Source organism: Trichosurus vulpecula, chromosome 4, assembly GCF_011100635.1.
Source record: "Trichosurus vulpecula isolate mTriVul1 chromosome 4, mTriVul1.pri, whole genome shotgun sequence".
NCBI classification, from domain to species: domain Eukaryota; kingdom Metazoa; phylum Chordata; class Mammalia; order Diprotodontia; family Phalangeridae; genus Trichosurus; species Trichosurus vulpecula.
The window spans coordinates 165,657,264-165,671,068 of record NC_050576.1 but is presented as its reverse complement, the minus strand read 5'-3'; the positions used below and the strand labels follow the sequence as shown (position 1 = coordinate 165,671,068).

At 38.4% G+C, this 13,805-nt stretch overlaps 1 protein-coding gene across 4 annotated transcripts in view; it reads right to left on the bottom strand.

The window, feature by feature from the left end:
- The window catches only part of ACACA (acetyl-CoA carboxylase alpha), a 251,831-nt gene that overhangs the window by 87,658 nt on the left and 150,368 nt on the right, over positions 1-13,805 (bottom strand). For all 4 annotated transcript variants that reach the window (XM_036753329.1, XM_036753327.1, XM_036753328.1 and 1 more), the window contains 2 exons: positions 11,161-11,316; positions 8,926-9,072 (listed from right to left, as the gene is read on the bottom strand). In XM_036753329.1, the coding sequence (XP_036609224.1) occupies positions 8,926-9,072; positions 11,161-11,316 (303 nt within the window). The remainder of the gene's footprint in view (positions 1-8,925; positions 9,073-11,160; positions 11,317-13,805) is intronic.

Sequence of the window (13,805 nt, the reverse complement as noted above, 5' to 3'; positions counted from 1 at the left end):
CCTTCTTAAAGGTGTCTTTTTAAAACACAAAGTAGTGTGATGTTTGACTTAATTTGTGCTCCTCAGAGAAACCATGTAAGAAAAACTGTCAGTCTTCCCACATTGTATTATCTGCTGGATATCATGTTCCATTGCCTAGTGTTGTGTGATCACATAAAAGAGCTCAAAACAATTTTCTTAACAGCTGAAAAACTCTTTTTTCATGCTTGGATAACTCAAAAATGGCTGAACAGACTTACCTAAACCCTTCAAAAAGGCAATAAAAGGAAGAGGGGAAAAAACCACTCTATAGAATGGAAACTTACACCCTGGTAGTAATTTTTTTTAAATATTACAAAAAATCAGAAACAGTGGTTAGAACAAAAGAACTCTCTGACCACAATATTTATGTACATGTATGAAGATAGTACAGATAGTACCTACAGCGAAGTAACGTATTTATGTGCCAACATTTCATTAAAAGCACAATAAAGTATAGGGAGTCCTCTGGAGAAGTGGGGCACTAAACTAATTGGCTGCTTTAAGAATTAACCAAGTTCAGCTATCTAGAGCTCCTCATGGCATTTTCCATTAACCATCTAAATGAAAAATGAAAACTGTAGCCATGTGCTCTACAGATCTCATGCTCTGCTGTCATCTGTGGCCATCCTGATCTCCATAATGGTCTGGAGCTGGCGCTGGAGTTGGACAACTCCCTGACATGGGGTGCTCCTTAAGGACTTTCTATAGCACAATTTCAAAACTGAAGAAATTCAGACAAGCATACGCTTTGGACCAAAGGGTATTTCACAAGGACTTAATTTTAAAAAGATGCACAAAGCCAGCCTGAAGCCCTTGCTTATTGTACTGAAACATCAATACAAAAGGTCAATCAAATCCCTCTGCCTTGGTCTGTGTATCAATAAAATGGGTCAAATGACTACCTGCCCTGATGAGGGAATAACTAACATCAGGAGTTGCCTTTTATAGTGTTGCAAGAAACAGTAGCAAATGCATCTAGGGGAATCATCTTAGAAATCCAAGAGGAATAATTCCATAATTGGAAGGATCTCTTTTCCAAAGTGACATCAAATTAGTTCTAAAAAAGACCTGAACTGCTTTGATAATTCAGCAAATGCCTCTAAGTTGAAGGGAGATATTGTTATCCAAACCTGTATATTCAAAATGAAAAGGGAAGTAGGAAAAACATAGGCTAATTCTAAATAAAACTGTCTCAACTAACATAATATTTAGCATATATACTATTACAGTATGGGAGGTAACACAGTTTTATTTGTGGTCAGAAGGCTTGGGTTGTACTGGCTCTGACACTTACTGTCTGACTTTGGGCAAATAATTTAGCCTTCAAAAGTTTCAGTGCCCACATGTACAATGGAAATCATAACCTCTGCACTACCTCTATCCACAGGGGTGTTGGGGGTGTTGTGAGGATCAAATGAGATAATCTAGGTAATGAGCTAAATATATGTGAGTTATTAATAGTGACGGTTCTAGGTAAGTAGTGTACCATATTAGAGGTCTTGGAGTTACTTAGATGTGGGTTCAAATCCTGACTTAGATATGGATACTTATGTGACTCTGGCCAAATCACTCACTCCTGAGTACCCAGACAATTTTCTGGGACTCTAAACTGCAGAGCAGATGGTACAAGGCATTATTAGTAACAGTAGCACATCAGATGACAAAACATGAGCCAGGAAAAAAAAATCTCAGAGACTAAGTTCAGCCCCCTTATTTTTAAATATGTTTTATGAATTATTTTTTGGTTTTATATTAGACTCCTTTGTTGATAACTACTCCCTTTCCAAAAATACCTTCCCTCGTCATCAAAAAAATAGCTAAGCAAACCAACCAGGACAGAGACTGCATCTCCCAGTAGATGCGATCTCCCACACCAGCAGTCACCACCTCCTCTTTACCAAGTGAAGGACAATGAGTTTTACTACTAGTCCTCTGAAGCCAAGATTGGTGACTTCATTTAATCTGAATTCTAAGGTCTTTGTGTCCTGAGTCCTCATTTTGGAGATAAGAAAGCCAAAGAAACCCACGAAGTTTAAGTACTGTGCCTACTACTTATTTTAACTCAAGTCTTCTGACTCCAGATCTAACCCTAAGTAGTACTGCTTCCATCTTTTTCTATAAACCATTCTCTCAATTCATTTTGTAGCAGTCAAAAGAAGGTTCTAATTTGTTCTTTGAGGTTCTTAATACGATATCAAGTAAATAAGAATGAAGGATGCTTATATATATAACATATATAAGTGATATGGGAAGCCTTTCTGGTAAAGATCTCAAAGCACTTATTAATAGACTATCTTCAGGGACAGATCACGGCAGGTATTATTTTCTCCGTTTTACGGAAAAAGAAATTGGTGTTTGGAACAGGTATGGAATTTAGGGTCCCAATTCAATGATTTCTTCTCAGGATTAGGTTGCTTCTCACAGCCACTACTCTTACATCAGAGCTGGGTCAACTGTGATACACTAAAACAACACGAATGACACCTAATTCTCCCCCCCAGCACTGTTAAAAAGCTGACAATCATGACACAAGTTGCCACAACCACAACCACCAAAAGGTAAATATTCCAAAAGAATGAGGCACAAATAAAATAAGGTAAATACAAATTAGCTTAAGTCATGGAAATTATTATTTGATAAATTATAACGAACAGAACTTAACTTTATGCTGGAAAAAATACTCATTCTTGAAAAATAGTACCCCATTCACCCTTTCTTCCCCTTTCTTCCTCCCTCGCTCTCTGTCTCTCACACACACACAGAGTCACACTGGAGTTAAAGTTGGTTCCAGTTGTACTCTAGTACTGGCTAAACAAAGAAATTCCTTTGGGGCTATGGGATATACTGATGGACTGAACTGAGGGACAGGCTGCTCCAACAGCTGCAATGCTTCTTTAAATGAAAGAAACAGCTTTGATTTAGGAACCCCAATGAGAAGTATGAAAATGGATCCAGTAATTAATTTCTCCCAATCCACTTGGTTTATACAGCTTAAAGTCTCCTCTTCTTCCCATCTCCTAAAAATGTCACACTCAAGTTGAAAATCTCAGGTCACACCAACACAAGCTAGAAGGACAGACAGTGATGGTAAAGAAAATGATCACTTCTGAGAAACCTTACTGTACAATTGTTAAATTTGGGACATTTGGTGCGCACGAGCAGTCCCAGAACTAGATTCTTATATGTTCTTTTCCTAAATCTGTCTTTTCACCAATGGGCCTAGGAAACAGAGAGGAAAAAACCAACATAAAAGATCATTAAAGATGTCTAGTCATTAAACTTTAATTCATTTTGTGCAGTTATTACTCACTTATATTCTCATCCTTTGCCCCAAAATATTTTCTCTAAGACATAAAGTTAAAGTGTGAAGTTCCACAAATCTCCAAGCATGAAGTTTAAAATGTGGCCAGATACTGTGGGGCCCACAGGACAAAGCTTTTCACTCCCACAGAAAAGCAAAAGACACCACGTGGACCTCTCACCAACTGGGGCAATTAGAGTAGTAGGGCTGAATGCAAAACTGCTGTAAAGGAAAAACCCTGACATCTAGTGTCCATGTGAAAAATGGCAAACCATAGCCACCACATTAATTCAGTGTGGTAGCGTAGCACAACAGAGATCTGTCAAACTGCATTCCATTCTAAAATATTCCCTCTCTACAAAAGTTTGGAAGGAAAAAAAAACCCGCATTTTTGTGAAAATCTGGACAATCTCTTTTCTTGTCAAATTTTTTTTAAAAAATAGATTAACAACAGTACCTTTCTGATGTATGCACTCCTTCCTAATTTATTATAGCTAACTCTAAAACCTACAACTATTTCTCATCACGACAGAAACATGAGAAATATTGCATAACCCAAATCAGTAAGAGGTGAGGAAAGCCACAAAACATGCATTTAGGGACTTAGTGATATGGTTATTCCCCCAATTCTATCACTAATTAGTTCTGCAATCTAGGTCATTTCCCCCCTTAAGGCCTCAGTTTCTTCATATGAAAATGCAAAGTTTGGATAAGCACATTATCTTCCAGGTCTAAAATTTTATGATTCTATGAAATTTTAAGTTAAGGACTCCAAGGTTTTAATTCCAGCTCTCTCCCATAAACCACTGAGAAAATCATGTCCCTTTAACTCCCACTCCTCCATTTTACAGATGACTTTGGCCACTTGTAAACTGGGAGAGGTTACTAACCTATTTCACAGGGTTGTTAGGAGGTACAAGGATGATGGAAAGCTGAGAATATATCTCAGAATGAATAAGACTAAAGTCTCAAAGAGGCCTGTCTGTGCTCTTTCTCACCAGGTTCCTACGATGCAAGAGTGAGCTGATCTCGGTCAGGTCCCACGCACAGCCCTCTGCCCGCTTTTATTCTGAGCCCTTTAATAATAGGATTTCACGCGATAAGCAGCTGCACTGGATTGTGAGCTGTTACTCAAATTTTTCCCACCTACAATTACAGTTTCCACTGAACAATCAAAACAAGTTAGCAAACTGGCAGCAAAATGAACATGACTTCTTCAAAATTGGGAAGCAGTCAAGTCAAGCTGCTGTTCTGTAGCTTTTCTTCTGATTTTGGACTAAAGGGCACACATTCTTCTAGCTGGCTATTTACATAGAGTGCCCCTCAGCCTCTAATATTCTCCTCCATTTCCATCTTTACATGAAACTACTTTAAGGAGAGAAAAACAGAAAGTAAAAAACTCATCTTTGGAGCTATCTGCAAGTAACATGATTCGTGGATTTGATAGACAATTCCCCTACCCCTGTGACTACAGAACATTCAAATGTGACAGTGAAAAAGAAAAGTGTCTCCCTACACCTTTCCTGATATAATAAAGTACCACTATCTCGGTCCTTGGAAAGGGCCAGCTAGTATGTTGGCACTAACAGTGGTCAACATCATGCAGGGAAAACACCCTCACTGCCCCTAATTCAGACAAGAGTGTTTAAGACGCAGAGCACATTTCTCTTAAAAGCCAATATTCTTTCTCCCTCAAAAGGAAAACAAGTTACCAAAAATAAAATTAAATTAGATTGTGCCAACTCTTTCCTCATTATCATTTTTTCCATTTATCATTTTAGAAAATAAAATGTGAGGTTAGAGATTTCTTTCTTTAGGTAGAGCCAAAGTCCGATTACTAACATTTTCTCCCGTGGGTCCTAGTTTTACATTTCAGGGTGAAAAAGAACAAGTGGCATTCCTCTTCCACATGACAACCCTTCAAATATCTGAAGACTTATCATGTTCCCTCTGAACCTTCTTTTCTCCAGGCTAAAGAGCACCAGTTCTTTCAACTGATTCTTTCAAGGCCAAGTTTCTAGTCATCTAACTTCTGGGATCTACGTTGTACACATGTGATCCAGAGTATCTATGCCCCCTCTACAAGGTGGTGCCCAGAACTAGAAATGTAGCTTCTAATGTAGTTTGGACATTATATTATACCACAGCCATTCAGGCCTCTACTGACAAGTGATGGGTGGAGAGAAGAGTATAAGTTCTGTGGCTTCTAGCTACGCCAAGGACAACTGTAAGAGTGGCCAATTCAAGAAAAAGTAGTTCTGTAGGAAGGGAAGAGGAGGCATGTGAGGGGGAAGAGTGAATCTTGCTCTCACCAGATTTGACCTGAGGAGGGAATAACATACACACTCAATTGGGTATCTTACCCCACAGGAAAGAAGGAGGAAGGAGATAAAAAAAGGGGGGACGATAGAAGGGAGGGCAGATGGGGGAGGAGGTAATCAAAAGCAAACACTTTCGAAAAGGGACATGGTCAAGGGAGAAAAAAGAATAAAGGGGGACAGGATATGAAGGAGGAAAATATAGTTAGTCTTTCACAACATGAGTATTGTGGAAGGGTTTTACATAATGATACACATGTGGCCTATGCTGAACTGCTTGCCTTCTCAGGGAAGGTGGGTGGGGAGGGAAGAGGGGAGAGAATTTGGAACTCAAGGTTTTAAAAGTAATTGTTCAAAAACAAGTTTTAAATGCAACTAGTAAATAAAATATACAGGCAATGGGGCATAGAAATCTATCTTGCCATACAAGAAAGTAAGGGAAAAGGGAATGGAGGCGAGGGGTGGGGTGACAGAAGGGCTGACTGGGGAAAGGGGCAATCAGTATATGCCATCTTGGAGTGGGGGGGAGGGTAGAAATGGGGAGAAAAGTTGTAATTCAAACTCTTGTGAAAATTAATGCTGAAAACTAAAAATATTAAATAAATAAATAAAATTTAAAAAAAAAAAAAAAGAGTGGCCAATTCTTACCCCAGGTCTCTTTAGGTTAATAGCCAAAATCTGAAACTCAAATTCCACTCCTTCAAGGGTACAGGGACATCACCCAGGAAGGCAAGCTGACAGAGGCTATCATCTCTGGAGAACACTCCATTATGATGATTTAATGTATATGGAACATCACCACATCTACACTGAGCCTTGCCTTTCAGAAACAGTATGACTGATTTAGGCTCATTTTTATTCCTTTTTAATAAAACAATTTCTCAATCCTCTGTTCACACACCCATTCTCTTTAGGAAAAGGCAGATATGCTCTCTCATCTTCATGAGCCCTTCTGTTCCTCTGAACCCTGCATCATTCTCCAGGTAAAGCAAGGAATTCTAGACTCATAACAAACTTGTCTCCTTGGTCAAAGGAAAATTAAAAGGAAATAGCCAAAAGTCAGTCTGTCTTGATAAAACTGGGCTCAGCATGAAGAAATATATCCTTATGACACCTCGTCATCTTCCAAGTACCAGCTGTCCCTCTGAGCTCTGACTACTGAAACCCAGTCCTTGGATTGGCCAGTCTCTCAGCAGACATGACCCATTGTATGTGGAAAGGATTGCTAACAGAGTTGGATACTAATCCCCTCAAACCTCATTCCTACCTTATAATCTAACTGAGGCTTCTTGACGGACTTCCCCAGGCACTGGGGGCATTCATCACTAACTACACAGAGAAAGGGCATCAGTCTTTACTCTGCCCCAGCTGAGACACATAGAGAAACAGCAAGCTAAGACTCAGGCCCTGTAGGATGGCCAATCTTTTAAAAAAGAGAGAGAGAGAGACAAAGAGAGAGAGAGAGAGAGAGAGAGAGAGAGAGAGAGAGAGAGAGAGAGAGAATAAGAAAAGGTAAAAGGCAATTAAGAAGGAAAACTGAAGTTTACTAAAAAGCAGGTCATTTGCTCACATCATTAAAATAGGGGTTGTTTTTTTTTAAACAGGTACTAGAAGATATTCTACCTAGATTTCAGCATATCCCCAAAGGAAGGGGCTCATATGGAGGCCCTCATGTCTAGTTCCAAACTAACAGCAATGATATGACATGCAGCTGTTCTTCAGTGCATCCCACTTCCACACAAGATACGTTGAGTCTTAAAAGGGTTAAAAAAAACCTTTAATTTTTTTATTCTTTTTTGTGGTCTTTGGGTACAGAGTCCCGTATAATAAGACTATTTGTATTCATACTGGCAGAGTAAACACTACATGTTCATGCCCAGGCAGCTCTGTGCTTGTAATTTCAGCAAGAACAGAGCTCTGTCCCTCTGGGACTTCACTATTCCCCCAGTTTCCATCCGCTCAAACATAGAATGAGAGCAAGAAAAAGCAGGAGAAAAAGATCATGGCAAGAGGTTTCTCATAGCACTGCAGCTGGTTTTCACTTGGCAAAAAAATCTCATTTTGTGTTTTAATTACATTATTTAAAACATCTTTTCCTCTCAGCCCTATGTTTGCGAGGGTGCCTCCATTCCTCAAGAATCCGCTGTTCGCTGAATCAGAATTTAAGTCTAGCACCAAAAATAAAAAAAAGGTTTTGTTCCCCTGTTCAGGGACTCAAAACAGATGCTACCAGCAGCGCCACATCTCTGCTTCCACTTTGTGTGTGAGAATTAGTGTAAGTGTGTGTACCTAGTCTCATCAGAATTCATCATATTCTCGTTTCCCTCACCTCCTGTTTCTTCTGCTTATCAAAATGTCGCATCAGAAGAACTCTTATGAGTCTGATGCTCTACATCTGGCTGAATGCTTATGCCAACCCTAAAACAAAATCATTTACTCTTTGCATTCTCAAGGTACACTCAGGGCAAAGCTATACCTTAGATGTACGAGCAAACAGCCCATGTTTGATTAAGATACATTCCTATTTGGAAGACAACACATTTTCCTTATAAACAAAAGTGTGCCCACCATAATTCTTCTACAAACAAAATATTCCCAGATGATATCATAGAGGTAGTCCTTTCTGAGCAGCTGGGTATTTATCTGGGAACAGAAGCATAAAGCCAAAAGAAGCCACTTCTCCCTTTAGGATATTCTTTTCATACATTTAACTGTCTTCATTCTTATCAACATTTATATAAAGTTTAAAAGCAGAGCAAAAATTAAGCAAAGTCTCAATGCAGGGGTTTGGTGTGATTATAAAATAGTGAGCAATAGAAAACAATGGATCATAGGGAGGAAAAGCTAAAAATCTAGGAAACATATCCTTCCTTGGCTGATACTTAGGGAAAAGAGAACTGGGTTCTTTAATTCACGTTTAAACCTTTGGTTATGAAAGTGTCTTTTTAGGTACCTGGAAGACAATTCATTCACCCATGATCACTGGGACAACAAAGAAGTGATGTGAAGAGGGAAAAATCAAATAAAAACAATGACATGTCACAGAAAGCCCCAGAAGAAGGGAAGGCAGCATCAAAGCTATTGCCTTCCACTCCTAAATAGCTCTACCAATCTGACTGCTTTGCAACTACAAGTGAGGTGGGCACTTGATGAAGACAATTTTAAGTGAGAGAGAGGCCCTGGCTAGTGAGTGGGAGGGAGGGAGGGAGGAAGGAAGGGAGGAAGGAAGGAAGGAAGGAAGGAAGGAAGGAAAGAAAGAAAGAAGTAAAATGATGAGCAACTTGCCTCATTTCCTCCTGGAAGCCTGTTCATGTGTACCAGCTGACCTTGATCATCCAATACCAGCTCAGTATAAGTTAGCATATCAGAAGGCAGTGGTGGCGCTGGCAGAAATGCTTGGGCTGACATAGATTCCCAGAGTTTGATAAGAGACTAAAAGAAAAGGGTTAAAAAAAAGGATCACCGTTAAAAAACATTTTCTGGCCACTTTTATATACTCAATTTAGGTCAATTTTGCCTCATACTACTCTTTCACTTCTTGGCCCCAGTTTCCTACATAGACAAACTATCCCAGACCCTAATGAAAGTAGAAAAGAATTAGTTAAAATTATACATCTGTTGGAAATCAAAGCCTTCCCAATATTTCCCAATTTACTAACACAGAAAAAAATCCATCAACAAACATGTATTAAGCACCTACTTTGTGAGAGGCACTATGCAAAGCAGTCCACACACCAAGATGAAAACAAAACAATCCCTACCACAGAGGAATTTCATACATTCTACCAAGGGAGATACATAGATAAAAATAAAGTAAATGCAGGGGAATTTCTGGGGAAAGCTTCAGCAGCTGGGGGCCAAGAAAGGCTGAGGTCTGAAAGAAGCTAGGGATTCTAGGAGGCAGAGGAGAGAAGGGAGAGTATTTCAGGCCTAGGGGAGAAACAAAACAATGAACCCAGTTATATTCCAGGAAATTCAGGGAAGGAGCTAGTACAGTATACCTGGGTTGAGAACGGGAAAAGCCCTTAAAGAAAGGGGGTAGTTCTCCACTAAACAAGATAAGCAAACGAACAGAGAGGCACTGCCTTATTATATGCCCTACTATATAAATAACAAGGATTCAGAGGGCATGGAAGAAAATGACTTGCAGGAACTCAAAAGGAATATTCTTCTCTAACAGCTATATCCATGGTTTTCCTACATATGCTTCAGGGCTAACATGTGGAAATGGTTTGTTGGAGACATACACCTATCTGACAATGGGTAATTCTGGCCATGTCCAAATTGGAGAAATATTTAAGCCTATTCAAAATCATTTGTACTGCTGGCTCTGACTTCTGAGGGAATTACTTTTTCTACCAGACCCATCGAAGCCATACTCAAAGCCTGAATGTCTTACAAATACTAACACATCATCACCTTCATCTCTAGGGGGGGACTATAAAACAGACATGAGTAGGAAAACACCCTGGAATTTCTTAACAACATTGGTACTGGGGGACAAGGCTAACACTCCTTATCAGCTAACTAGGTTATATCAGGTTGTTTTTTTTTAAAACTTTAGATAGCTGTTATGTTTCAAGAGATATAATTTGATTTGCAGTATATCCAAATCCTATGTAAAAATGTCTTGTGTTATAAAGGGATTCTACTGTATTTGTAAATAATACTAGGATTACTGATTTATCAACGTCACATATTTGATTAAAATTCAAATTCACTAATGTTGGATAGTATTAGCTTCAGAGGCTTGGCAAAATCCTGTATTCATATTTTTTTTTAAAGACCAATACAGTATTCTTTCTGTCTTGTTTTTTATCTGCTACATTTTCTGCTGTAATATACTCTTTTTTCCTCCTACTGATGGAAGAAAAAATCTGCTGCATGGAGGAGATCCACTATACAGATCAAAAGAATTTATTTTCATATAGAGTATGAGATTCAAAATGTTATGTTTTCTTATAAGCTAGTTTTTACTCAGTTATAATAAATCTATCATAAAAAGAACTTGTACTTTAAACTCTGTACCATGCTATCTATGGCCATTCATATACTTTCTGTTTCAGTATTATTTCAATATTATTAACCCACCCCCATCAGCTGGGGGGCTCAAGTTATCCCTGAAATTAAGATATTGGGAACTAAAGTTTTCTACCCTTTTGTTAGTATCAGAACCTAAATGCAATCTTAGCCAAGCAATCAACCTTTGGATCCAAATATAGATATACTCCACTGTAAACCACCAATATGTTTGTGGCCTTAACTCATTTACTTCTACTCTGTGGAGAATTTGTATTCTCAGGATTCCTTATGTTACACTATTAAGAAACTTCTTGCTGTCTCACATTCATGTTGGGAATCACCAAATCCAAAATTAGGAATCAAATGGGAGTGGAATCATGACCTCTCTCTTATTTTTGAAAAACATTTCTTTTCCAAGCAAAGATGTATCAGGCAGAAATTCAGGAAACCATTACTTTCTGAAATATCCACTCCCAGCACCTCCTGAGCCTCCTTTACCTGCCGGAACATCTCTGGAATATCATAAATATATGTTGTTCCTAAAGTCTGTGCCTGGAACCTCTTGGATTGTAGCAGATCTTTGGTCACATAGGGAGTGTTGATCAACATTCCATGCAGTGGCCCCTGTTTGTCTCCATATGCCTGGAACATGATCTGAAGGAAAAGGTAAATGACACGGAGAGCTGAGACACAAGTAAAAATCACTTCATTTTAGTTAAATTAAATGCATCAAGAAGATATTACACCTATTAAGTGCAGGTTGTTGTTACTGTACTATTATTATTATTAACTTCCAAGTTACCATGAGGACTGGGGATATAAAGACAAAACAAACCTAAACCATTTCTTGCCATCAAGGATTTTACATTCTACATTAGGGAATAAAATATATGCAAAGAAAAATACGAAGTAATGTCAGAAGATGGGGAAGAGCAACAGAGTTCAAAAAGAATGACAGCTGGGGAAAGAAGGAAGGGGAAAAGGAAAGGGAAGAGTAAACGGTTTTCAGAAAAGAGGAAGAGCTGAGGTAACTTTTTTAGGAGTTTGGCAATGATAGAAGGAAAAGTTAGGTATGAAAAGGAGAAAAGATGTAGGGCAATAGCTTGAGGGAATGACAGGGTCAAATAAAGGATCTTTAAAGAAAAAGCAGATCTGAGCACAGCTCAGAGAAGTCAGTGTCGTGTCAAGAGACACTGTAGATTAGAGAGAGTGAGATGACTGAAAGGGCATCCTTCTGGAGGAGACCAGAGAGGATACGACCAAGGGCACAAGTACTGGGGTTGTCTTTGTCAGAGTGGAGCAAAAAAGGAGAAAACAGGATTATGTTGCCGGAATTTAAGGTGTAGAGTTGGGAAGAGGGAGATCACAAAGAATAGTCTCTATACTTCTCAGTGAAATGAGGCAAGATTCTCCACTGAAAGAAGAGTATAGGGATGGTATTAGTGGCCTGAGAAAGAAAAAGAAGCAAAGTACAAAGGACTGTTTTTTAGAACTAAGAGAAAAAAATTCGCTAGAAGGAACAAAAAGTCAAAAAATCCCAAAAGGAAATAAAGAAAAAAGGTGGGAACAAAGAAGACCTGATAGTATTCTACAAAGTAGTAATCATTGTAACTCCTGGATACTAGTTAAAATCAGAAGTTGATAATAATGAGGAAGAAGAAGAGACAGAGAAGGAAGAGGAGGTGAACTAACTTTGTACAGCAATATAAATATATACAGCATTACACACACACACACACACACACACACACACACACACACACACACTGCTTTACAAACAATATTTGATTTGACCCACACACAACAATCCTGTGAGGTAGGTGCCATTACTATCCTCATTTTACAGATGAGGATACTGAGATTAAAGGACTTGCCCAGGACAGTACTCCATCTCAAGTCATTCTGAGCCCAAATCTAGCATATAACCTACTCACCACAAACAGGTTACAGACAAGACCCAAAAGTAACTGAATACTGTAAGCACAGCATTTGAAAAACCCAGGACACCAATTACTAGGGCAAGGGGGTAAGGATATATCATTTGACAGAAACTATGAATAAGTGGAAAACAGAAATTAAGTTTATACCAACATCTAAAACCATATACCACAATCAGCTCCGAATGGATATATGACCTAGATATAAGATCATATCAAACAAATTAAAGAAGGGAGAATAGTTCTTGACAGAAATGATCACAAGAAATAAAATTAACTAGTCTGATTACTAACATTAGGGAAAAATTTTAGCACAAACAACACCAGTTTGGAATTAGAAGAGATTCAATTAACAGGGGGAAAATCTGTGCAGCAAATTTCTCTGATAAAGATCTGATATCCAAATTATTTAGGGATTTGATACAAATAAATTTTAAAAAGCAAATCTCCAATAAATAAATGGTCAAAGTATATGAACAGGCAACTCTCAAATAAAGAAAACCAAGTGAGCCAAAATCACTTGAGGACTGTGGATGAAAAAATCATTCCAAATCACTAATAATTAGAGAAGTGCAAATGAAAACTGTGAGGTTCCACCTCACACCTATCAGACTGGCAAAGATGACAAAAAATGAAAATTATAATTGTTGGAAGAACACAGGCACAATGATGCACTAATGGAGGAGCTGTGAACATGCTCAATCATTCTGGAAAGTAATTTTGATCTAGACCCAAAAAGTTATCAAACCACATAAAAACCTTTCATCCAATGACATCACTAGTAGGCCTACACTCCTAAAAGATCAAAGACAGAGGGAAGGACACCTATGTATAGAGACAGTTACAGGAAGAGTTTTTGTTATAGCAAAGGGGGGGGGGGGAGTGGGTGTTCAATCAAAGAATGGCCGAACAAATTACAGAATATGAATAATGCAATATTATCGCACCAAAAGAAAGGTTTGGATTTAGAGAAACCTGGGAAGCCTTGTATGAAATGATTTAGCTTGACATAAGAAGAACAAGAAAGAAGACTCATGCAATGACCACATTTTGTGAGGGAAAAAAAAAAACTTTGAAAAATTTAAGATGAAGCACAACTCTAGAAGATTGATAACGAAGTATGCATTCCACCTCTTGGCAGAGAGGTACTAAACAAGACATATATTCTCAGATATGTACAAGGTGAGATCTGTTTTGTTTGACTAT